Genomic DNA, 22315 nt, shown 5'->3' on the forward strand with positions numbered 1-22315 from the left:
GCGGCGGCAGCTGACGGCATGGCTGGTTTCGGCGCATATCAGTCAGGCGCATACAGCCAGGAGGGCCTGGACTTCCAGCCACGCCTGTCGCGCACCGATGTCGCCGCCAGCGCCGGCGTCGTGCTCGGCGTCTGCTGCTCTGTCTATGCCCTGGCCGCCCCCAGGGTTGTGAGCCTGTGGTTCGGCACCTGCATGGCAGCACTGGCTGGAACCAGCCTAGCGTGCACACGGGCACTGTTGCTGGAGAGGCAACACAAGGTGGGTATGGGCTGTGTGTTGTGATTGACCGCCCCCTGAAACATGTGCCTGATCTGTACGACGCAAGCGTGCATGCGTGGCACGTATCTGTTGAGGATGGGAGCCCTTGGGGTCTACCGCGCAGGCCCTGCAGCGCAGTGAGGAGGAGTGGGTGCGCCTGTTGAAGGCTGGGACCTCGCTGGTGCCCTTTCGTCGCTCCCGCCTGCATGTGGCCACCTTCCCGCCAGGCACTGGGTCTTCCACCTCCGACCTGCGCATCCACTGCCTCCACGGCTTCGGCTCCGCCCTGCACTCCTGGCTGGCGGTGGGTCCACACATCGCGGCGGCGCTGGGAGCTACCATCACCGCCCACGACATGCCCGGGTTCGGGCTGTCAGAGAGGTGCGGGAAGTTCATGAGCTGAACTGGCGGGCCTTGCCATCGGTCCGACTGCCATGTTGCAGCGCAGATCAACCATCCACCACCCTTGCCAATGGGATTGTCCCGCACCCCACCCAGGCCAGCTCAGGATGAGCCCTACACCCTGGCATACAACGGTGAAGCAGCCCGATTTATCATGGACGAGGTTGCAAAATCTGAGGCAGGCGCAACTGGCGGCCCCTGCAAGCGGGTGCTGATGGGGCACAGCATGGGAGCGGTGTCTGTCGCCGACGAGGTCATCAGGGATCCCCAGGTGCATGGGGGGGCGTGGATGCGTGGTATTACGCATGCTGTTTTCGGCATGGGGAGGAGAGCTGTGCAGGACTCATGCTTCCAGCCTCCCACATGCTCCTGGGTCAACGGGGCGCACTCCAGAATGCGTGGGAGACCAGCTGCCCATGTCTTTGCTTTCACACACACCCACAACCTTGGTCGCTGCGTGCCCAGGGGTACAGGGGCATCGTCCTCGTGTCCCCGGCCATCTTTGCAGCCAAGGTGCCCGGCCAGCCACCTGCTAGGCACAACCAGGCACTGGACCCACGGCTGGAGGCTGTCGAGAGGGTGGTGGAGGCGGAGGACGCCCCATCACCGCCAAATTCCAAGCCCTGGGCGCAGCGCCTGCGCCTATGCGCTCGTGCGCTGCAGTTTGCCGCGGCGCGTGTTATCCTGCGGCTCGCTCGCCCATTCATCGTCCTCACACTCCGCTCCAGGATCAGGAAGAAAAAGTGGGTCGGCGTGGCGGGAGTTCTGGGTTGAATCTGAGCATCAGGTGGCATGGTGCTCCTAGAGAAGGACGAAGTATGTTCAAGATCATCCCCCCCCCCCCCGTTTGAGTTCCCCGCAGCTTCTGGCGCATGGGACTGACGTCCGCCTGGGACGACGCAAGCCGCCTGCAGCCTGAGACTGTGGACCGATACCGCTTCCCCCAGCTGATCAGGGGATGGGAGACGGGGTTCTGCAGATTCCTCGCAGCTCGCTTCGCAGGTGACGGGGCAGCTTTATTGTGACGATGCAACGAGGTGTCCGCACACTATGTAGATGCGCACATCAATGGCGGCTCGTCACCTTCTGCTACCCCGCACCAACCTGAGCAGAGAAGGGGGGTCTGTTGTCCAGCTTGCGAGTTGCGCTGCATGGGCCGCCGAAACCCAGCCAAGCCGAGCGGCTGGCAGAGGTGAGTGTGGCTGAAGGAAAGTCACTCGAGCATGCCAGTCGCTCTGGATATGCCTCCTCATCACGCACTGGGCCAAGCAACCACAAGCATACTACCAATCTGCCGCATGCCTTCCTCCCCTTCATCAGGTGGTAAGGCAGCATGGTATCCCGTGCCTCATCGTGCACGGGGAGGGGGATCGTGCCATCCCTGCGACCAACAGCAGGGCGCTGGCACAGGCGTTGCCAGGGTCAAAACTGGTGATGCTGTCGCAGTGCGGTCATGTTCCTCAGGAGGAGATACCTGGAACGGTCGCCACCCACATCTCGGCATTCTTGCGGGAACTGTAGGGCGGCGTGCGGGGGGAGTGCTGCTGGCTGCATGCAGGGGTCTATCTTGTCATTGCCTGCCCATATGATGCCATAGAATGTGCAAAATCACCCACTGAAAGCTTGCTGTGGGGTTCGTTGAATTGTCACGCAGTGGTGGTGAGAACCAAGTGGAGATGCGTGGGAGAGAGAATGCATACTCATCCAGATGGCTTGGGACAGGACTGCAGTGAGGGTTGAAATGGATGCAGGATCACCGCACATGTCAAAACGTGCAGTCCTCCAGCGCAAGCATCCGCACGCCAGCCACACCCCCTAGCAGCAGCTGGGGGCCCTGCCACCCCAGCGCCAGCCCGCCAGGCACCGCCGCGCTATGCACCACGCGCTGAAGCGCCGCGTCGGTGGTGTGGGCCAGCACCACCTTCCCGGCGGTGTCGCTGGAAGCCAGGATGCTGCCATTCTCACCGCCTAGGAGCAGCTGCCGGATGCCTTCTGTGTGCGGCGAGGCCAGGGTCTGCGGGCGCCCGCCCCCAGCCGCTCGTCTGTCCAGCCACAGCAAGCCGCCGGCGTCGGTGCCGAGGTAAACGGCCTGTTCGTTCTCACACGCCGCCACAGCCGTCAGTCCGGCCCGGGCGGCCGCCGGACCCGGAGCCACCCCCTCCCGCTGCAGCTCCCTCGCGCCACCCACGAGGCCGCTGCGGCCCGCCTCCCCAGACCGGGGGTCCCAGAACACGCAGCCGTCGGCGGCAGTGGCCAGCGCCACCGAGGAGTTGCACCAGGCCGCAGCGTGCACAGCGTGCTGCCCGGGTCGCAGCTCGGAGACCCTGCGCGGGCCAGTGGAGGTGCAGTCCCAGAGGACTGCGGTGCCGTCCCAGGAGGTGCTGACGACCTGTGATGACGCCTGGCCGGAGGGAGCAATGCATGACACCTGTCGTGGTGGCATAGAAGAGGTGGAGGGGTGGAGAGAGGGTTGGATGACTGTGCTGAGGTGTGGAAGTCCTTCTTGCCCTGTCACAGGAAGGCGCCCCTACTCCGTAGTCTGGGTCACACAACAGCACCCAGCACCTGATCCCCGACCCACAATGTCATCATGCCACCGGGCGGAGGACGCTTCCTGTAAGGAGGGCTGCAGGCCGGTGCTGACGCTCCACACGCCCACCGCGCCGTCGTCGCTGCCGCTCACTGCAACCACCTGACCTGCATGTCAGGGGGAAAGGGTGGTGACTGTAGAGGTACTGCATAACGAAAAAGGAGTGTCTTCCTCCCGCGTGTCGTCGTGGTGTGGGTTGTAAAGCCCAATACCAACCTGTGAATGGGTCCCGGTCGCTCAAGCACACCAGCGCCGGCACGCCGGCCGGCATCTCGACGCAAGCCTGTACGAGGCCAGCAGCCTCGCCGCTTAAATTCGATGCACGGATCAACGCTATCCCTCCCGTCCATTTCTGGCCCTGGAAGGAGGAGCACCCCACCAGCACATAGGGCGACCCCGAGACAGTTGCTAGAGCATCGGCCCGGCTTTTGGGGCCCAGCACTTGATCTGGGCTTGTCATGGCGAAGGCAGATGTGTAGTTTTTCAATCAGGCTTGCGATGGGGTGGCACTGGGTCGACATTTGTGCACATGCACAGCGACATCCCTCCCAGCGGGCGGGCGCGCTCCCTCCCGATGCATGACAACACTCCCCGATTTGCACTCCTGCATCCTCAGGCCCTCTGCAAAGATTACAAGCACACAAGCTGGGAACAGGAATGTGGCAACGTAGCGAGTTTCAAGAGGAGTGAAGGAGGTTAGTGCGACTGTGAGGGTGTGTGAGCTGCCGAATGAGATGGGAGGAACACATTCGACAGGTTGAATGAAACAGGGTGCAAGATGGGCAAGGCTCCTCGCCTAGAACACTCAGGAGTTTGCTGGCAACAGAGAAGAGTATCTGGCCACCGTGTACGCCAGCCCGAGGGCCAGGGGCGCCGCGATCCACCACGTCTGGCAGACCAGGCGGAGCGAGCCCAGCAGGGGCCGCTGCAGGCCGATGTGGAATTCGCGGATGACGGCGTTGTTCAGCTCGAAGGCCTTTGCGTGCTCGGCCAGGAGGAGCGAGCGGGTCGGCGCGTCCAGCTCCCGGCCCAGCTTGTTCAGGGCGTCCTTGTAGTCGCCGCGCAGGCCCCGCCCCGTCCTGTCCCGGGGCGGGAAGGTGAAGGCCGCGGTGCCGGCGCCGCCGGCCTGCAGGCCCATGCCCTTGGCCACGCTGGCAGCCAGCAGGCGGCCGCCGGCCAGCAGGGCCATGTGCTGGGTGTAGGCATGCGCCAGCAGGGCCAGCGGGGCGGTGTCCTCCAGGTGCTGCAGGTGCGAGACGTAGGCCTCCACAGCGGGGGTACGGACCAGCTGGGTCCCCCAGTCCGGGCCCAGGAAGAAGGCCATGTCGGCCTCGAAGGCCGATGTCCGGGCCGCCTCGGTCAGGAGGGGGACAAACGCCTTCAAATCTTGGCAGGGGTGGTGGGGGGAGGGTGGGGTGGGGGGCCCGACTCCCAGGAGCATCGAGATCAGGGGATTTCACTCCAATGCCCAGGTACCTGTATTGGACGTGGAGACCGCCGCGGCATGCAGACTCATGTCCAGCTGCTTGTGCACTAGGTAGAAGCAGGTGAGGGCGCGCCCGTACAGGGTCCGGTCAGCGAGGAGGAACACGAGGCGGGCGTTCACCAGGGCATCAGAGATGGAATGTATCCCCCTGGTCTGGGTCCGGAACTCCTGTGTGAGATCCTGGGTGGCCCCAGGGGCCTTGATCGGGGGGGACATGGGTTACGAGATGAACACCGGCTGCACACACAGATCTCACCACCCAGAAGGCCACCCTTGAATGTTTACAAGATGCTCTCTTGTTTCCAATTTGCGCAGGATTGATTGGCTCGCAAACGGGGTGGGTTTTCCCCAGCACAGCATGGATTCCGGAGCACTTGTTGTTGAGGCCGCGCGCGAGGAAAGAGCGTTCAACACCGCGGGCCTAAACGTGCTCACTTGGGACTGCAGTCGACAGAGGGGATCATTGACCACCGGAATATTAACATGTACAGTATATCCATGTCTTTGTAGGGTGAAATACTTTTGGGTAAGGGCGCAAGTCATCGATCATGTCGCCGCCCAGCAACTCCAACCTCCCCCTGCACAAGACATTCTTCGCCAGTGCAGTCGCCGCGTGCACTGCGGAGGTGCGCACTCGCAGATGATGGAGTTATGCCGGGTATCCCTCGCAGTGATCGTCCATCTAGCCTGCCCCGGTGTGCTGTTGCCACCCTACAGACTTCAAACGTCCCATCCGCCGCAGATCATTTCCATCCCCCTGGACACCGCCAAGGTGACGCTGCAGCTGCAGCCAAAGAGCGCGACCCCCCATTACAAGTGGGTGTCGGAGACTTGATCTGGGTTGAAAGTATGATATGTCGTATGGATGCTGAGAGGAGATGTCACACCGTTGAGTAAAGCTGAGGCTTGTTTGGTGGCAGATCCTTAGCAGCCAGACCTGCTGTGCAGCTCCTCCTCACCACTTCTTCCCGCCTGGCTGCAGAGGCCTCATTGGCACGACCCTGACGCTGGCAAGGGAACAGGGTGTTAAGTCCCTATATAAGGGCCTTGGGCCTGGTGAGTCATGCTGGGAGGGGGACAAGGACAGGAATTGCCATTTCAGGTAGCAGGAAAGTCTAGCTTCGGAGCCTTCCACGCCCACGGTGCTCGGCAGCAGTGTCCCCAGGGCCATCCATCTTCCCTTTCCCACATAAGCGCAGGCTTGCAGCGCCAGGTCCTGTTTGGGGGCCTGCGCATCGGCATGTACGACCCGGTCAAGTCCCTCTTCGTGGGCAAGGACCATGTGGGAGAGGTGGGCCTGCTCACCAAGATTGCGGCTGGGATGACCACGGGGGCGCTGGGCATCGCCGTCGCCAACCCAACGGACCTCGTCAAGGTGCGCTCCCTCTCTCGCCGGAGGCTTGGGCTGGTTGCTTGGACTGCGGGCAAGTGTGCTGTATGATGAAACTCTGGACTTGAGGAAAGGGGGCCTGGGCATGGTGGCTGCAGGTGGAGATGCAGTTTAACATCCAAGACCTTCCCACAAGCACTTTATATCCCACACCCACATGCCAAAATCAACCACCCCTGCCTCGCCCACGCCAGGTCCGCATGCAAGCCGAGAAGAAGCTGGCCCCCGGCCAGAAGCCGCGCTACCCCGGCGCCTTTGCGGCCTACGGCATCATCGCCCGCACCGAGGGTGTGCGCGCGCTGTGGACAGGCCTGGGGCCAAACATGGCCCGAAACGCCATCGTGAATGCTGCCGAGCTGGCCAGCTACGACCAGATCAAGGAGAAGCTGCTGGCGTCGGGTGGGGTCTGGGAAAGTGGGAGCTAAGGGGTATGGGCTTTGGCTGTGTCGACGAGGTTTTGGGTGTGACCAGGCGGCCACCTGGTGGTGTTGACTTCCCCAGGTCATGCATTTAGAACATGGCAGCGCCTCACTCCATCCTATTCTTCCCCTTTGTTGCTAATCCAGGTCTCTTCAAGGACAACGTGTATTGCCACATCGCCTCCGGCCTGGGCGCCGGCTTCTTCGCGGTGTGTGTCGGGTCTCCGGTGGACGTCGTCAAGTCGCGGATGATGGGTGAGTCATTCATCGTTTGTGTCCCTCGCAGCGGCCCGGCGGTGTGTGGGGGAGGAAACCCAGGTCCTGGATGAGCGCCCGCCTGCATGGGAGCTAGCGCCAGCACGGCTGGAGGTGCCGCGCCCGGTCGTCCATGCCACCCATCCCATACAACTTCCCTTACATCCCCATAAAAGGCGCCGCACCCGGCATGTACTCTGGCGTGCTGGACACTTTTGTGAAGACATTCAAGACCGACGGACCCCTGGCCTTCTACAATGGCTTTGGGCCCAACTTTGCCCGGTTGGGAACGTGAGTGGGCAGGCTGGGACTATTTGTCTTAAGAGTGTCCCATTAGCATTCCTTGGCCTGGGTGAGGGACAGCAGCCGCACATCGCCACCCACCGAGCCTCTCCCCACCTCCTTACCGCTTCACACTGTCCCTCACGCCACAATGCAGCTGGAATGTGGTCATGTTCTTGACCCTGGAGCAGGTGAAGTTGCTCCTGGCGTGAACGACTGCAACACGCCCTGGCAAGAGATCCCCAGTCGCCACGTGTGCCTGAAGGCTGACCTGAGGCCTTGCTGACCTTCTCTGTTGCTCACCAATCCCCTCATAAACATCTTTGTGGCTGCTGTCCTGCACCTAGACTCGCTGATGCAGTCTCGCAAAGGCCAGCTGCGTGCCTCCCTTGTGTACCGCAAGCACAGACTGCTCTCAAAGAAGAGGTTACAACACCGGCCGCATGGTACAGCAGCAAGGTTATCAGTCGAACAGGGAGAAACCCATGTCCTGCAGTGGGTGGCACGGGGGAAGGGACGTGAGCCTTCCAACACCTTGGCATGACATGAGCAGGCGAGAGGCCATGAAAACACCCATGCTGCACCGGCCCTGCAGCCACTCACCGCGTCCTCCTCCTCAGACTCCTCCTTCTTCTCCTCCTCCTTGGGGGCCTCAGCAGCGGCCGCGCCACCAGCACCAGCGGCGGGGGCAGCGGCGGCACCGCCACCTGAGAATGGGTCAAAGTGGAGCGGGTGGAAACGGTGGGTGAGGACGACCCGGTGGACCATCCTCGCTGGCCACAACGAAGGTGCGTTCCGCGCTCCCGACAATCAACGACACTCACCGGCACCGACGTTCATGATGAAATCATCCACGCTCTTCTTCTGGGCCAGCTTGGCGAAGAGGGAGGGCCAGTAGGGCTCCACCTCGATGCCGGCAGCCTGCACCAGAGAGTTGATGTTCTCGGCCTGCGAGGGGGGAGAGGTGAGGCGAGGGATGAAGGATCCTGGACGCAGCGCAATTAAGACGCTCTTATGATGTCCTTCCGACGCCAGCAGTGCTCCGGGCTTGGGCCATACTCACAGACACCTCGACGCCGTCGTCGTTCAGGATGAGGGTGGCGTACACCACGGCGAGCTCGGAGCGGCTCATGTTGGTTGCCTGAAAGATATTAAGCCGGGAAGGCACTAACAGGTCAAACCAACGTAGGAAGGGGCCGGCAGTAGGTCGCCCAGGTGCCTTTGCACTTCTGGGCGGCCAATGGGTACCACGGCGCGAGCCCCGCCCTTACGATTCCGGGGTCAATTGGAGGGCACGGACAAACTCCTTTCGTATTCAGTTTCTGAGGGAATAGTATGGCATGACGATTGAACAGAGCGTCGACACATCACGTAAGACTCCTTTTCAAATTGGCAATCTCACACACTGTCCTTGCAACGTCAGGATTCATGTTTTTAGTCTGTTGAATGGTGTAGCACCTTCGTGAACCTCAGGGCCTGGTCACACAACGGCACTCGTGAATGCACATTGAGCATCACCCTCCACATCACCCCCAAGCCTTTCAGATCAGCACAATATATATGAAAAGACACACTTCACACCCAAGCAGGAGGTACGGTTGCTTTGGCAGGGCGGTGCCAAGTTCAACCAACAGCACTCGCCTTAACAGCAATTCTGATTTCATCAATTCATTGTCCAACCGAGATATTGCACCAACACTGCATGGACACCAACATTCTTTTGTGGTGCGAGCTCTCTGATCTCTGCAGTCGGCTCCCCATTGACAGTGTGAGTTCTCATGCTCTGCGTGCTATGCAATGTTCAGGTAGGCAACCTTCCCACCCCTAAACGGTGCAAATACATCACCCAGTCCCAACTTACGTGCTTCTGAGCAGAAATCAACGCCATATCTGCAGTTTGTGTCGGTGGCCCTCTGAGGTGTGACCGCCCAGACCTGCCCTCGGGTCGCACAGTCCTGAGTGGTCCCGTGACGCGATGGGGAAGATCCTCGACGAGCCATCATACCCGGTAGTGGACAGCTCCCCGCAATTCTGGAGAGTGGGTGAGTGCGAGGTGTGTCGGGCTGCGTCCAGACAGGCCCTCGCTTCGTTCCCGGGAGCATAGTCGTGGCCGAGCTCCCACCCCGATCCCCCAACCCCTCTCAGTCAACAACTTTAGCTTGTCCGACTACGGCAGCTGGGCCCTGCTGTCGGGCCTCGGAATTCCTGTCGGTCTCCTAGCGGGTGGGTCCACGGTCGGCCATAGGGAAGCACTTTGGTTGGTAGTAGGGGTCCTCCACTGCACCAACATGCGGCTCACACAATACAAGCACACCCTCGCTCACTCCGCTCCCTCCCTCCTCAGGATCCTCCAAGTCGCCAGCGTTCGCTAGCATCTCCGGCAACCTGCTGCGCCCCAGCCTGGCCACAGGTGTCGCCATCGGCGCCTTCGGTGGGTTCCTGTTTGCGTATCAGAATTCTGCTGGGCGGCTGATGGGGTTCTCCAAGAACGACTCGGAGGTCAAGGCCTCACGGCGATGAATGATGGCGAGCGCGGCTAGAATAAGGGAATGGAGGACACTTGACGATGCCGAGCAGGCCTGGGCGTGGACTGAGACCTGGCACTCCGAGCTGCCGGCACTGCTTGATCGATGTGCAGTTCCTGCTCGCACACTGCGCTGCTGATCCATTCCCTTGCAAGCGCAATGCTCCTCAACACTTGCGTGTGCACCGCCTGCAATCGTAGCAACACACCGCAACCCCGACTTATAAGGCGCCTTGCCAGAGGAGCAGTGGCACCGACGCAGTGCGTACCCTGGGAGGTATGACTGGCTTCAGAGGGTTGAAGGGGAATCTCTTGCATTCCCAGCCCACAGCACATGACGTCCTCCTGCTGTGCTGCGGTCCAAACTTGTTCACGACGAGCGCGGCTGCTGCCTTCCCCGTGCTGCCTGAAGTCAAGCCCCTCCCTCATTCTTCCCCAACTCCCCCTCCTCCCCGGCCCCACTCCAAGTCTCTCCCACGCCCTGCTGTCCCCCACCCCACCCCGCGTCCATCCCCCCCCCTCCACTGGTCATTGCCTGTTACAGGGCCTTTGACCTCAGAACATGGCGTTCAGCTCCGCGTCCTGCCTGGCCAGCTCGAGGAGCATGGGATCGTCAAAGTACTTGTTCACCGACACGTCGTCGCTCATGCCCTTGCGCCGCCGCGTTTTCACCATGAAGTCGCGTGCCAGGGCCTGCACTGGCGCCGGCTCCAGCGGGCGCAGCACCACGCTACGGTCCAGGGGGTCGCCGGGAACGATCTGCCAGTGGTCGAAGGCGGAGAGGCAGAAGGCCTGGCCCTGGGTGTGGTAGCGCAGGTCGGTCTCGAACCCAAAGGACTCTATGACCGGGAGGAAGGCGCGGACCAGGAAGACGGGCGTGCCGGGGCGCGGCACGTCGGCGGTCACGTGGCCCCGCCGCTTGGCCAGCACGTTGTAGATGGCAGCGATGCAGTCTGCGGGGGTCTGGATCTCCACCGCGTACACTGGCTCCATCAGGCGCGGCGTGGCCATGAGGAAGGCGGAGTAGCAGGCGCGGCGCGCGGTGGGGATGACCTGGCCGCCGCCGCGGTGTAGCGGCTCGGGCGCCACCACCGCGTCCATGATCTTGAACTTGCAGTTGCGCAGCGGCTCGTCGCACAGCGGGCCCTCCCGCGCCCCCCACTGGAAGCCCTGTGTGTGTTGGGGGGAGGGAAGAAGGGAGATCTTGGGGGGTTGGACGTCAAGGATGGAGAGTGGGGGTGAGCCGAGGGGCGTAAATGCACAGACGTTATGGAGAGGCTGCCAAGAGGTGCATGTAGCAACAGAGGGCGGATTGCTGGCTCTGTGGTTGTTCCTCGGCCGCCCATTCGCATGTTGCAGACACCCAGACCTTCCCTGGGCCAGTTGCAGCAAGACCGAGCTCCCTCCCCAGGTCCGGTTCCCTCAAACCCCCCACCGCATCGTACCTGGACAATGCTTTCTCGCACTGCGTTCAGCAGGGTCTTGTCCACTTCCGAGGGTAGCGTGTCATCCATCAGGATGTTGGGGCCCGATTTGTCTGGTCCAAAGGCCCAGATGGAGCCTGCGAGGGGGACAGGATGTGGTGGAGGGCGTGCCAGCAGAAAACGCTGGGGATGGGACATCCGGAGAGTTGTCTGCAGAATCGGGGAAAGCACTCGGCCGCGGTCGCAGCAGAAAGGGTGCCGGCGAGGCATCGGCAGGGGCCCGCTGTCGCCCAGCCACTTCCGCTGAATCGGGGTCATCCAAACCTCCTCGCACAGCCCGTTCTCACGTGCAGCCAGGATGTCCCAGTCGTATTTCGACTGGAAAAAGGTGCTGATCTCCTTGCGCGTCCAGTCCATGGAGACGGCGCCCCGCTCGATGTCCTCCGCCAGACCTGTCCACAGGTGCGAGGAGGGTGGGGGCCTTGAGCGAAACAGAGCGCTTGAATGCAGGGAAGAATAGTGGTAGCTGCCAGACAGCGTCTCCATCGGTGGCCCCACCATCATCAGACAAGCCCATGCCAGGTCAGCAGCAATGCAGAGCATGCTCATGACCCTCTGTGCCTCGTCGCCATGCCCATGACATGCCCAAATCCATGCCATTGCAACCACCCAGCGCCTAGGGTATGCACTCAGTGCACTACCCCTCCTGCACCATCGCTGGTGCCGCCATCCCCAGCCGCCATCCCCAGATACCCCCACCCCACACCCACGCCTAACACGCACCCTTCTCCAATGGCTCAGCGATCATTGTGATCTTGTTCTTCTTGTTTGGCGTCTCCGCGAAGCACTTGAGGGAGGAGGTCTCCACCACGGTCTCGCAGAAGGCCACCACCGGGTCCGCAACCTTCACCTCCACCTCTGCGTACATCTCCCGCAGGTCCTGTAGGGGTGAGAATGGTGGTGTTGCAGGTTGTTGTGTCAGGCAGGTTGCGGTGTCCATACTTTTCCGGAAGCCCTGAGGACCGATTGGTGACCGCACGGAGTCCGCTTTCCCAGTGTTTGTGCATGCAGGGCTTTTACAGGCGCGGCAAGCGGGTCGCATGTGGCCAGAGGCTCCGATGATCTCACAGCAAAACAGGCTGGGTCGGCCTGGAAGTCCTCCTCAGGCGCAAAGAGTCGTGAAGACAACCGCTGACACCTTCAACATCTCCAGTTCCACACCCTCCCAGAGCCCCCTCAGACCTACCTTCATGACGGAGTCCAGGTAGAGCTCCCCCGTCCCGAAGATGGTGTGCTCCCCGCTCTCCTCCACCTTGGTAACCAGCATCGGGTAGCTCTTGTTCAGCTTCCTGAGGCCCTCCACCTGGGCATATTGGTGAGGTTGGGTTGAAAAGAAGGAATCCACTCGACACCCATGCGCCAGGCATGCACCAGCACCTCCAGGGTGCCAGAATCGGAGGGGTCGCATGTGCACCCTCACAAGATGGCGTCTCCGTACACATGCATTCACACAATCGTGCTGTCGCACAGGCAGCCTTCAGCCCCTTCACACACACACACACACACACACAGACACACACACACAGACAAGCACCCCCTCACACCATCTTTGGGAGCTCGGAGGGGTTCAGCGGCTCAGTGGCAATTTTCACCACGGCCTGGGCGCCAAAAGTCAGTGGTGCGAAGATGTACGCCTCCTCGGCGCCAAACTCCGGGACCAGGGTGGCGGTCTTGGCCACCGTGGCGTCCAGCCCCCCCAGCAGCACCCAGTTCCCAGCCACGGCGCGGGCCAGGGGCTGGCGGGCACGACCCTGGGCCGCCCACACTCCCGTCACCGTGGCCGTGGCGGCGTCCTCCTCGTCCTCGGGCGTGTACGCCTCGCCCAGCACCCGCACCTGGGTGTGTGGTGAAGGGTTGGGGTGTGAGTGTTTGTGCATGTGTTGAAGGGTTCAGTTGGGTGGGATGCATGCACGCGGAGGAGGTTCCAGGATCATGGCTGGGCTGGTGGTCAGGTGAGTGGGCCTCCACCGCCCCACCATGACCAACTCCTCCCCCCATCCCCGCCCCCTCTCCACCTTGTCCCCCGGCTTGACGGTGCCGCTCAGGACCCGACCGAAGAGGTCAAAGGCGGTGGCATCGGCGGTGGGGAACAGCTTGGTGACGTAGACGGCCAGAGGCCCGCGCGGGTTGCAGGCGCGCATGTGGCCCGCAGCCTCCGAGTCCTGGGGCCCCGTGTACCACCGCGCGACCTTGGTGGCCGTGCCGGCGCGTGCGGAGGGCAGGCTGCGCACCAGCACTTCGACCAGCCCCGCCGCGGAGCCGAACACCGCGGTGCAGGCCTCTTTCAAGAGCGGGCGGACGTTGGCGCCGTAGGCGGCGGGGCGCAGGGCCACGCCCAGCTCCGCCATCAGCTCCCTCACCGCCGCGTCGTCCTCGCCCAGCACGGTGGCGTAGATCTTGTACAGCGGCTCCAGCACGAACTGCACAAAGGAGCGGTCGCCGCCGCCGGCGGGCGGCGCGCGGCGGAAGGCGCGCACGTCCGCGTGGTACCACAGGTCGCCCCAGAGACGGCGCGCCAGCTCGCGCGGGTCCAAGGCCAGGCGCTGGACCTCGGACTGCAGCACGGCAAAGGACTCCAGGGTGAAGGACCAGCCGTAGAGCGGCGCGGCAAAGGCAACGTTGCCGCGGCGTGGGTCCAGGACGCGGTCCGCGGCGCCCTCGGCGGGGTAGTGCGCGCGGACCAGCGCGTTCACCTCCTCCACGACGTGGCGCAGCTTGTGGTAGGCGTCTGCGGGGGGCAGCTTCAGCTCAGTGATCAGGCGGTCCACCTTGGTGACCACCAGCGCGATGGCGAGGCCCTCGGCCGCCGCGGCGCGCACCGCGCGCTCCGTCCCCGCCGCCGCGCCCTCCGCCGCGTCCACCGCCAGCAGCATGCCGTCCGACAGGCGCAGCGAGACCGACAGCTCGTCGCCAAAGTCGAGGTGGCCGGGCGCGTCCAGGATGCTGGCCACGTAGGACTTCCCGCTCAGGCCCTGCACCACCAGGCTCACCGGCGCGGCCTTGATGGAGATGCCGCGCCGCTGCTCGTCGGCGCGCGTGTCGGTGTACCGCATCGGCGCGTCGGCCAGCGCCGCCGCGTCGGGCACCACGTGCGTCTGCTCCACCAGCATGTCCATCAGCAGCGTCTTGCCAGCGTGGATGTGCCCCGCCAGCGTCACGTTCCGACACAGCTCCGGCGTGGCCAGCAGGCTGCCCAGGAACTCGGGGGTGAAGCGGGGGGCCAGCGCCGGGCCGCCGGCCTCGTGCCGGGCGCGGCGCACGGGCGCCACGATGGGCACCTCCAGCGGCTGTGCGTCCTCCTCCTGCACCAGGGTCTCGGTGCCCGCGCCGTACAGCTCCTCGGCGCTGGGGTAGTACTTCTTGTCCTCGTGCAGGACCAGGGCGCCGGAGGGGGCGCCGTCGTCCTCCTCCTCCCCATCCTCCTCAACCTCAGACCCTGCCTGGGCATCCATGTCCTCCGCCCCGGGCTGCTGCTGCACCTGCTCCTCCTCCTCCTCCTGCTGCACGGGAGGGCAAGACAACGTCAGGCGGCCCCGATGCTGAAGTATTTCCTCTGATCACCCGGCACCCCTGCCCTGCCACCCCAACCCCCTGCTCGCCTCGCTGCCGGACAGCTCGGGGCCCACGTAGTTGCCAAACTCGTCGTAGAGCGACTCGTCCATGGCGCCCGCGGTGATGCACCCTTCCACGCTCAGCACAGTGCCACGAACTCGACAACGGGCGTGGTCTGCGGAGGGAGCGTGAGGCAGGCGTTCGGGGCCACCGCCAGCTCTGCTGCGGGGTGGGTGATGGTCGAGCCTGCGTGCCCCCTTCCCCAAGACCACTCCCAGGAACTGGAAGGAACAACAATGAACGCACTGGGGGACCAGAATTCTGCACATCGCGCTGCATGGTGCTAGCCCGTGGGCAGGGACTCCCCGACGAGATCCTGTGTCAGGTGCCAGCCTGGCGCTCGGGCCGTGGCGCACTGAGAGTCGCGCCCTCGACTCCAGTCCTTCAAAGCCCGCCTGGTCGACCCATACGTGACTCTCACCCACATTCCAAAGAGACATCTTCTCTGCCTCGCGTGCAGCCAGGCACTTGGTGGACACACCTCGGGTAGAAGTTGAGAGGGATGGGTGACGACTTCTACGTCCGGTACTATATTGGGCACAAGGGCAAGTTCGGACACGAGTTCCTAGAATTTGAGTTCCATCCCGATGGCAAGGTGAGGGGATCCGTGCGTGGATGGATGCTGCGTGAATCCCCAGCAGGCTTGTGATGGTGGCCGGCCACGTCGAGGAGCGATGCCCTTTGCAAGCTGAGGAGGGCAGGCTGGCTTGATCATGGCTAAATCCATTTTCAGGCAACCCTTCACCGCGCCGATCTCCCTCATCACCCACAGCTGCGGTATGCGAACAACTCCAACTACAAGAACGACACCATGATCAGGAAGGAGGTGTACGTCACAGATGCAGTGCTTGCAGAGCTCAAGCGCATCATCTCGGAGAGCGAGGTGCGTGTTGTGGATGCTGCGCTGGGAAAGGGAGGGCAGTGATCTTGGTTGTGTCGCTGATCGCCTGAGCGTTCCAGGATGCTGTGCTGGAAGTGGAAGAGGAACCAAGCGCGACTGGCCTTGCCGGGCCAATATTAGCATCGCAGCACACTCATACCCGTGTTTCCAACACTCTAGCCATTATGTTGATGATTTCAACGTGCAAGTATGGATCAGACCGTCACCCTGCCCTGGTTCCCCTCCTGTTTGCCCCAGATCCTGAAGGAGGATGACGAAAACTGGCCCGTCCCAGACAGGGTGGGGCGGCAGGAGCTGGAGGTGGTCCTGGGTGGGGAGCACATCTCCTTTGCCACCACCAAGCTGGGGTCTCTCCTCCAGGTCCAGTCCAGCAAGGACCCAGAGGGCCTCAGGGTCTTCTACTACCTGATCCAGGTGGGCGGGGAGGGGTGCTCGGGACTTGCATGAATAGACCTGCAGAATTGTGGCACCTGCAGACTGAAAGTCCCGGACGAGTATCGCATCGCGAAAGCCTAGCTCTCAGCACCCATCCCACCCTGTGCAGGACCTCAAAGCACTCGTCTTCTCACTGGTGTCATCGCATTTCAAGATCCAGCCCATCCAGCGGTGACCGTGAGCAATCTGACCTTCCCCTGTGCCCTTTCTTCAGCTGTAATAGTGATTCCCGTAATGAACTATGGTGGGGACGATGGGTAGTGCGGAGGAATTTTGAGCTCGAGCAAGGGGTCCAGCGCGCGCGATTCGGATCTCACACACCATGGCATTGAGTGGGAAGATCGACTGAACCTGCTCGAGCGATGGCACTCAGGCGTGCCCTGTGAGCCAGTCTACAACCGATCTCATGCCAGGGTTTTAGTATTTGTATTGTTCCCAAAGAGAATCCTGGTAAGCCGCTACGCATCAGAAGTCCGTGCCCAGGAGTCGCGCTCGACCTCTCAAGGAGGACGCCGGCTTCCTGCACTGCAATGGATGGGGAGGACGCCATCGACACGTTCATGGCCCTCACCAATGCTCCCAGGTGAGTCGATCCCTCATCCGATGTGCGCGCAGGTCATGGCATGTGTGATTCTTGAAAGCCCCTGTCCACTGCAGGACACATGTGTGTATCTCGATTTCTGCCGTCCCATGACATAGGCACGTGGCCCAGCATGTACTTGACGCCCATGCTGGCGACCTGGAGGCTGGCATCAGCTTCTACCTGGAGGGAGGCGGCGTGGGCCACGGCGTGACCGGCCCGAGCGGCAGCCTGGATCCCGTTCTGTATACCGCCGCACTGTCTGCGCAGGAACAGCCGAGGAGCAGCCCTCTCACAGTGAGGAGCTGGGTGGATGTACTCTCGAGGGAGCAGCTGACGGTGGCGAGGGGTTATCCGAGCAGCCCTCGAGCACATGGTAGACGTGGTGATCACGTCACTTTCGTGTAACGAATCGCAGCATGCGCACAGCTCGTGTAAAGGCATCCACCCCCAGACGCCCCACCCCCCGCGCCCCTCAGGCATTTGGGAGCGACGAATGGGACATGATTCCTGCTTCCCCACGAGGCCCTGAGGAGGCGGGTGCTCTCCATGGGGGAGGGGGAGGAGGAGGAGGTGGAGGAGGAGGACGACGAGCTTCAGGTCCTCAGCAGCAACCTGCCACACACGCGCGCTGCCACGTCAGCGCGGGCCCAGGCGGCAGGTGGCGCGCCGGCCAGGGTCCCCTCCCCCGACGAGGGCCGGCGCCGGCTGCGCAGGAACAGGCCGGGTCGGGCCGCCGCGGCCGCGTCCTGGGCGCCAGAGGCCGGGTCCACGGAGGAGGAGGGCGAGGGGCCTCGAGCCGAGCCCGGACCCCACGCCAGCCTCGCCGCCGGCGCGCGGCGGCGGCGGGCGGCCCGCCAGGCCGCCCGCGCCTCCCTCCTGGCCCAGGCGCTGGTGGACCCCGACCTCGACGACGAGGACGAGCCCGGCTTCGCGGGGCCGGTCTCGGGATGGGACGGGGCAGGCGAGGCCTTGGGCGACGACGGGGAGTGGCCTGCCCGGCCGCCGGCGGGGCCAGCCACACTGGCGGCGGCCGCCGGCCTGCCGGACGTCGACCTGGAGGAGCAGCGGATGCTGCTCGCCGCCTACGCGGGCGAGGCCTACGAGCCGCCTCCGGCCCCCGGGCCATCCGCGGCCGGACCCCTGTCGCCGCGCGCGCAGGAGCGGGCGGTGTTGCGCTCCGAGCAGGACGCCGCCTTCCACGCCTCGCTGCAGGCCGACCGGGCCAAGGCGGAGGCCGCGCGGGGCGCCGCGGAGCGCGCGGCGCGCGAGGCGCGCGAGGCGGCGGAGGCCGCCGAGGACAGGGCGGCCCTCGAACGCGAGGCGCGCGAAGCGCGGGAGCGCGATCTGGACGAGCGGGCTGCGCGCCTGCCGGCCGAGCCGGCGGCGGAGCGGCCGGATGCCGTGCGCTTGCTGGTCAGGCTGCCAGGCGGGGCGCGCCTGACGCGGCGGTTCGGGGCGGAGGACGCCGTGCCGGCCGTGTTTGCGTGGGTGGACGTCAGCTGCCGTGACGACCCGGCGGCTCCCACCCCGGGGTCCTATCGCTTGGTTGCACAGGTGGGTTTGGTTCAGGAGCGGGGCTTAGGGAGGCAGGGTGTTCTGGACGTCATGGGGCATGGCCGCGACGGTCCAGGCTCGACACTGTGCTTGTGGGTGTTTTGGATCACTTTCGTAGGAATCATGGCATGGATCATCAGACGGCCATGAATGAAAGTTGGATCAAGGGCATCACTGACAGCTGATGCAGGGCAGTGATGCGAGTGGTCCAAGGCCCCAGTGCTTCGCGCAGCGCCATTCATCCTCACCTCCATGGCCTGTGGCCCACGTTACCCTCCTGCAGTTCCCACGCCGGGTACTGCTGCATGACAGTCAGGAGTCACTGGGGTCCGCAGGATTCAATGGCGGCCAGGAGATGCTCCTGTTGGAATCCACCACATGACCTTGCTGCCACCCCTGCTCCTCCCAAGCATCCCCTCCTTTCCTCACGCTCTCCGCCACGCATGCTCTTTCTCGATCACTGGCCTCTGCCCCCCCCCTGTAAGCACAGCCCTCGCATGAGTGGCATTCCAAGTTCAAGCTCAAGGGGTTTTGCAAGGTTTCTTGGAAAAGTGCTGCGATGCAGCCCTGCTAGCGCCAGGGAGAGACGAGACCAGGACTGAGGGGCAGCGGCTCGGCCGCGAGCGGCACCTTTTCCGGCTCCTAGGCCTTCAGGCTCGGCGCCCCCGCCCGCGGCAACCCCCTGGGCGAGGCGTGGGTCCTGAAGCCGCTGCGAAAGAAGGGGACCACCGCGGGCCTGGCCCCTTGCGCCGGTGGCTAGCCCGTCGCCGGGCCGCCGGCGGCCATCGCGGCTGCGCCAGCCTGCACCTCGATGTGGCAGCCCACGCTCGGGCGCCAGCCACCCAGCGGGAACCCGTGCAGGACAGCGCGGCGCGTGCTTTCTCGCGAGGGGGGCCTCTCCCGCAGGCCCGTCGCCGGGGGCCCTGCCCTCGGCCCCCCCGGAATTCGTCCAGTGCCTCGTGCATCGCCTGGGCCTGCGTGGCTTGCCACGACAGCACCGGCGCGGTGCACACAAGCTTGAGCGGCCCTGCCGGCCGGACACTCTGCGCGTCCAAGGCCGCCGCCTGATTCCCGGGCAGCTGCACTCCGGCCCCGGCCACGCCAGCGGGCGGCATCGCAGGGCCTTCCCCCCTGCACGCGGCGGGGGCGGGTGAGGGGGGCCCGCAGGTGCCCGGCGCAGGCATGCCAGGCATGACATGCGTCTGGACCAGGGTCAACGGCTCCATCCTGCCACGGGCAGGCGTCCGCGGCCGCTCCTGCGGCGACAAACGGGCGCCGTTTTCCGCCGCCGCCGACCCTCGCCCTCGTTTGGCGGGGGGGCTCGCCGTGCGGGGGCCCTGCCGCCTGGCCTGCGCATCGTCCGCCCGTCCCGGGGTCCTCGTCCCCGGCCCCATGCGCTGCGCAGGGAGTGGGAGGACGCGGCAGCGTCGCGAGCGGCCAGGACAGCGGCGCACGACGGCCTCCTCGGCCCCGCCCCTCTGCGTCCCGACTGGCGGCGCCCTGCTGCCGCACGCTTCCTCGAGGCCCCGGTCCTTGCAGGCAGGGCCGCCCACCCTGCGCCGCGTGGAGGGCCCGTGCTCGCCAGCGTCGGGCAGGGACCCGCCCGCGCGCTTCAGGGATCGCTGTCCACCCGCACCCGCCAGCAGACCGCCCGGCCCAGTGGCTCCTTGCGACGGTGCGAGGTGCGTGTGTGTGGTGTAGGCCGACCACGCAGCACCAGGCACCGCGCCGTCGAGGACAGCAGGGGGGCAGGGAGCGTCCGCCGGTGTGCACGCCTCCTCCGCCACAGCAATCAGCGCGGGGTCGGGTGCGGGCGAGGACGCCGCGACAAGGTCGGCCTCCGCCGTGCCTGCTGCTGGAGGTGCAGGCAGGCCAGCCAGCACTGCCACGGGCGGCAGGCTTCCCCCCCAGCACCAGTCCGGCGTCAGGCGCTCGTCCATGGCTCGACACAGGGTCCTCGTCTTCCCAGCGACGGTCGATCTGTGTGCAAGGACGAGCAGGGCCGAGATGTGCACACGCATCACACCTCACCCACTCCAAGGAAGAGGGCCCCTCAGGCCTGCTCCGGGGCGGACGCCGCCCCGGTCCCGCGGTGGGCGCTGCAACCCCTGCAACCCCGCTCACCTGGGAGATCGGGCAACCGAGTCGGTGAGCAAGGTCTTCAGGACCCTCAGGCGCCCCACCGGCCGCACATTCTCAGGGTTCCCATCATCGCAGCTGTTCAGCAGCGCCGGGGGCCACTCGATCACCTGGAGGCATAGTGTGCCCGGAAGCGAGAGCGTGGGCGGGTGACCGAAGGGATGACCTGCGTGTCCTGACGGTGCACCAGCGGAGGCACTGGCATGAGATCTCGAGCCCGGGACGAAACTGCTCCGCCAGCGATGTGCTCAGGGACCCCCCACCCCACCCCACTCATGCACCCCACCCACCCTTTCCTCCGCGCCCGACCTCCTGCACCGATCCAGCCACGGCCCTCTGCGCGTTGCCCTGGCCACGTATTGGCGGATGTGGTCCAGGCAGACCCAGCATTCGCGCCCTGCAGGGGGACAGGGGAGGAGGGGACTGGGGTCGCAAGCACTTACGGTGGGACACCGAGCGCCCTTGCAACCCGAAAGAGCAGTTGCACCGCCAGTGAAGTCTACAGGCGGCCGAGGCCGCAGCATGCGTGCAGGGCCATCCCTCCCAAGGCCCATGCGAGTCATGGGTTGTGGGTCGAGACTCGCCTGGATCCGCAAAGATGTGCAGCAACTGCGCGGGCCGGTCCAACATTGGCAGACTGAAGATGCGACTCAGGGGAAGCTGAGAAGGGGTTGCTAGTAAGCAGCCTTCATCCACGGGCGTTGGCGGGGGGAGGACTTCGCGATCATCCTGCATGTCCAGCTCAACTGCAGCCCGGGGAGCAGGGGAGGAGTCCGCACCCGCCACGCCTTGTTGCACCCGAGCGCCGCCGGCCGCTCGCTCCGAGAGCGCAGCAGCCAGGCGCTGCGCCTCCTCATTTCTGCGATCGATGTGGTGACAAGAGTCCGATTATTGTTTCGCAGCTTTCCAAAGCTTGCGGCCCCCTTCGGGCTTCACACACGTAAGACCCTGGACAGCCTGGCCCAGCAGCTCACACCTGGGACCAACACCTCCACCCACCCCAACACTTGCCTCATCCTATCAACGAGCCCCCCCCGCCCTTCGCCCCCCACACCAAGACTATTCCTCACTCTGGCATCCACTGTGCCATTGCATCAGCCTCGCGCCAGCCCAACAGACGCAGTGGATGCACAGGCAGTTTGGTACCTCTGCGCTCTGACGCAGAGGACAGAATCTTGCCAAACTGGGCGGGGAGGGGGGATTGTGGCGTGTCTCACATGCCGGCAGTGCGAGGGGTCTGCCCAACGGGAAGCCATGGTCACCAAACTGGACAGCATGTACCGCGTGTATCCGCTCCAGCCGACCTCAACCACCCTCAGGTGTATGAGGTGGGTCCCTGGTCTGCATGGTCCCACCCATGCCCCAAGCCGAATTTCAAAGCCAAATCACCGGGATAGGCGCAGCGCCAACACGTTTCAGATGGCACCATATCTGGCGGCCGGAAACGCCCACGGCAGCCGAGTACTCTTTCAAGGTCACCCAGTGCCTGCCATCTGTGTGGCGTGGCGCACAGAAGGAAGCTGGGAGACTGAGGATGGATGGACCATGCTCAGACTTACACACACACAGGCGACCGCGCATCCTCATGGTGGGGTTCCCAGACGGGGCAAACAGGGTGCAGGAGGTGCCAACCCCTCCATGCCTCTCCCATGACGAGCTCCCTTGCCCGAATGCTCCCGCAGCAGCAGCCCATCCCCCACTCCACCCTGCCCTTGCTCTCACCTGCATCAAACAGCAGATGAATGCTGGAGGGGCAGGCGTGCGCTCGCTCGCCGGCCATTTGATCGCCGGGGCAGACGCGCAGCTTCACGATCGAAGGCTTCCTGCCCTCTGCGACCCTCTTGGCGGGACACGGGGATTCGCTGCAGCCCTGCCCAACGCCCCCGTCCAGCCGCTTTCCCTTTCCCCGAGCATTTATTGCCAGCGCAGCCGTCGAGGCGACCGCCGTCGCGCCTGGCCCCACTTCAACACCCTCATCCTGCGGGGCCTGCTCCGCCCTGC

At 64.3% G+C, this 22315-nt stretch overlaps 9 protein-coding genes across 9 annotated transcripts; 6 read left to right on the plus strand and 3 right to left on the minus strand.

Moving 5' to 3' along the window:
* Window positions 1-18: 18 nt before the first annotated feature.
* Window positions 19-2632, plus strand: F751_5564 (hypothetical protein; the record flags this gene model as incomplete). Its single annotated transcript, XM_011397419.1, has 7 exons — window positions 19-258; window positions 383-639; window positions 757-931; window positions 1126-1403; window positions 1523-1662; window positions 1773-1852; window positions 2483-2632. 7 exons carry the CDS (start codon window positions 19-21, stop codon window positions 2630-2632), a joined length of 1320 nt encoding a protein of 439 aa, XP_011395721.1.
* A 1423-nt stretch (window positions 2633-4055) lies between these two features.
* Window positions 4056-4952, minus strand: F751_5565 (Heme oxygenase 1; the record flags this gene model as incomplete). The annotated part of the gene is made up of 2 exons (XM_011397420.1): window positions 4056-4636; window positions 4727-4952. The coding sequence occupies 2 exons, from the start codon at window positions 4950-4952 to the stop codon at window positions 4056-4058; spliced, it is 807 nt and encodes a 268-aa protein (XP_011395722.1).
* A 332-nt stretch (window positions 4953-5284) lies between these two features.
* On the plus strand, window positions 5285-7294 carry F751_5566 (Mitochondrial uncoupling protein 3; the record flags this gene model as incomplete). Its single annotated transcript, XM_011397421.1, has 8 exons — window positions 5285-5362; window positions 5479-5552; window positions 5719-5792; window positions 5936-6111; window positions 6321-6525; window positions 6693-6800; window positions 6977-7091; window positions 7240-7294. The coding sequence occupies 8 exons, from the start codon at window positions 5285-5287 to the stop codon at window positions 7292-7294; spliced, it is 885 nt and encodes a 294-aa protein (XP_011395723.1).
* A 251-nt stretch (window positions 7295-7545) lies between these two features.
* Window positions 7546-8214, minus strand: F751_5567 (60S acidic ribosomal protein P1; the record flags this gene model as incomplete). Its single annotated transcript, XM_011397422.1, has 3 exons — window positions 7546-7572; window positions 7917-8030; window positions 8146-8214. The coding sequence occupies 3 exons, from the start codon at window positions 8212-8214 to the stop codon at window positions 7546-7548; spliced, it is 210 nt and encodes a 69-aa protein (XP_011395724.1).
* Window positions 8215-9057: 843 nt separating this feature from the next.
* Window positions 9058-9602, plus strand: F751_5568 (NADH-ubiquinone oxidoreductase 21 kDa subunit; the record flags this gene model as incomplete). The annotated part of the gene is made up of 3 exons (XM_011397423.1): window positions 9058-9124; window positions 9228-9305; window positions 9427-9602. The coding sequence occupies 3 exons, from the start codon at window positions 9058-9060 to the stop codon at window positions 9600-9602; spliced, it is 321 nt and encodes a 106-aa protein (XP_011395725.1).
* Window positions 9603-10161: 559 nt separating this feature from the next.
* Window positions 10162-14752, minus strand: F751_5569 (116 kDa U5 small nuclear ribonucleoprotein component; the record flags this gene model as incomplete). The annotated part of the gene is made up of 10 exons (XM_011397424.1): window positions 10162-10776; window positions 11052-11167; window positions 11378-11482; window positions 11814-11970; window positions 12277-12393; window positions 12635-12925; window positions 13106-13510; window positions 13640-13858; window positions 13952-14279; window positions 14679-14752. The coding sequence occupies 10 exons, from the start codon at window positions 14750-14752 to the stop codon at window positions 10162-10164; spliced, it is 2427 nt and encodes an 808-aa protein (XP_011395726.1).
* On the plus strand, window positions 12497-12940 carry F751_5570 (hypothetical protein; the record flags this gene model as incomplete). The annotated part of the gene is made up of 1 exon (XM_011397425.1): window positions 12497-12940. The coding sequence occupies one exon, from the start codon at window positions 12497-12499 to the stop codon at window positions 12938-12940; it is 444 nt and encodes a 147-aa protein (XP_011395727.1).
* Window positions 14753-15204: 452 nt separating the features above from the next.
* Window positions 15205-16213, plus strand: F751_5571 (Mago nashi-like protein; the record flags this gene model as incomplete). Its single annotated transcript, XM_011397426.1, has 4 exons — window positions 15205-15297; window positions 15475-15585; window positions 15841-16017; window positions 16148-16213. 4 exons carry the CDS (start codon window positions 15205-15207, stop codon window positions 16211-16213), a joined length of 447 nt encoding a protein of 148 aa, XP_011395728.1.
* A 355-nt stretch (window positions 16214-16568) lies between these two features.
* Window positions 16569-18935, plus strand: F751_5572 (FAS-associated factor 2-B; the record flags this gene model as incomplete). Its single annotated transcript, XM_011397427.1, has 4 exons — window positions 16569-16621; window positions 16738-16915; window positions 17507-18175; window positions 18822-18935. 4 exons carry the CDS (start codon window positions 16569-16571, stop codon window positions 18933-18935), a joined length of 1014 nt encoding a protein of 337 aa, XP_011395729.1.
* Between the last annotated feature and the right edge of the window lie 3380 nt (window positions 18936-22315).

The sequence above is a fragment of the Auxenochlorella protothecoides genome (assembly GCF_000733215.1).
Source record: "Auxenochlorella protothecoides strain 0710 unplaced genomic scaffold scaffold65, whole genome shotgun sequence".
Lineage (NCBI taxonomy): Eukaryota > Viridiplantae > Chlorophyta > Trebouxiophyceae > Chlorellales > Chlorellaceae > Auxenochlorella > Auxenochlorella protothecoides.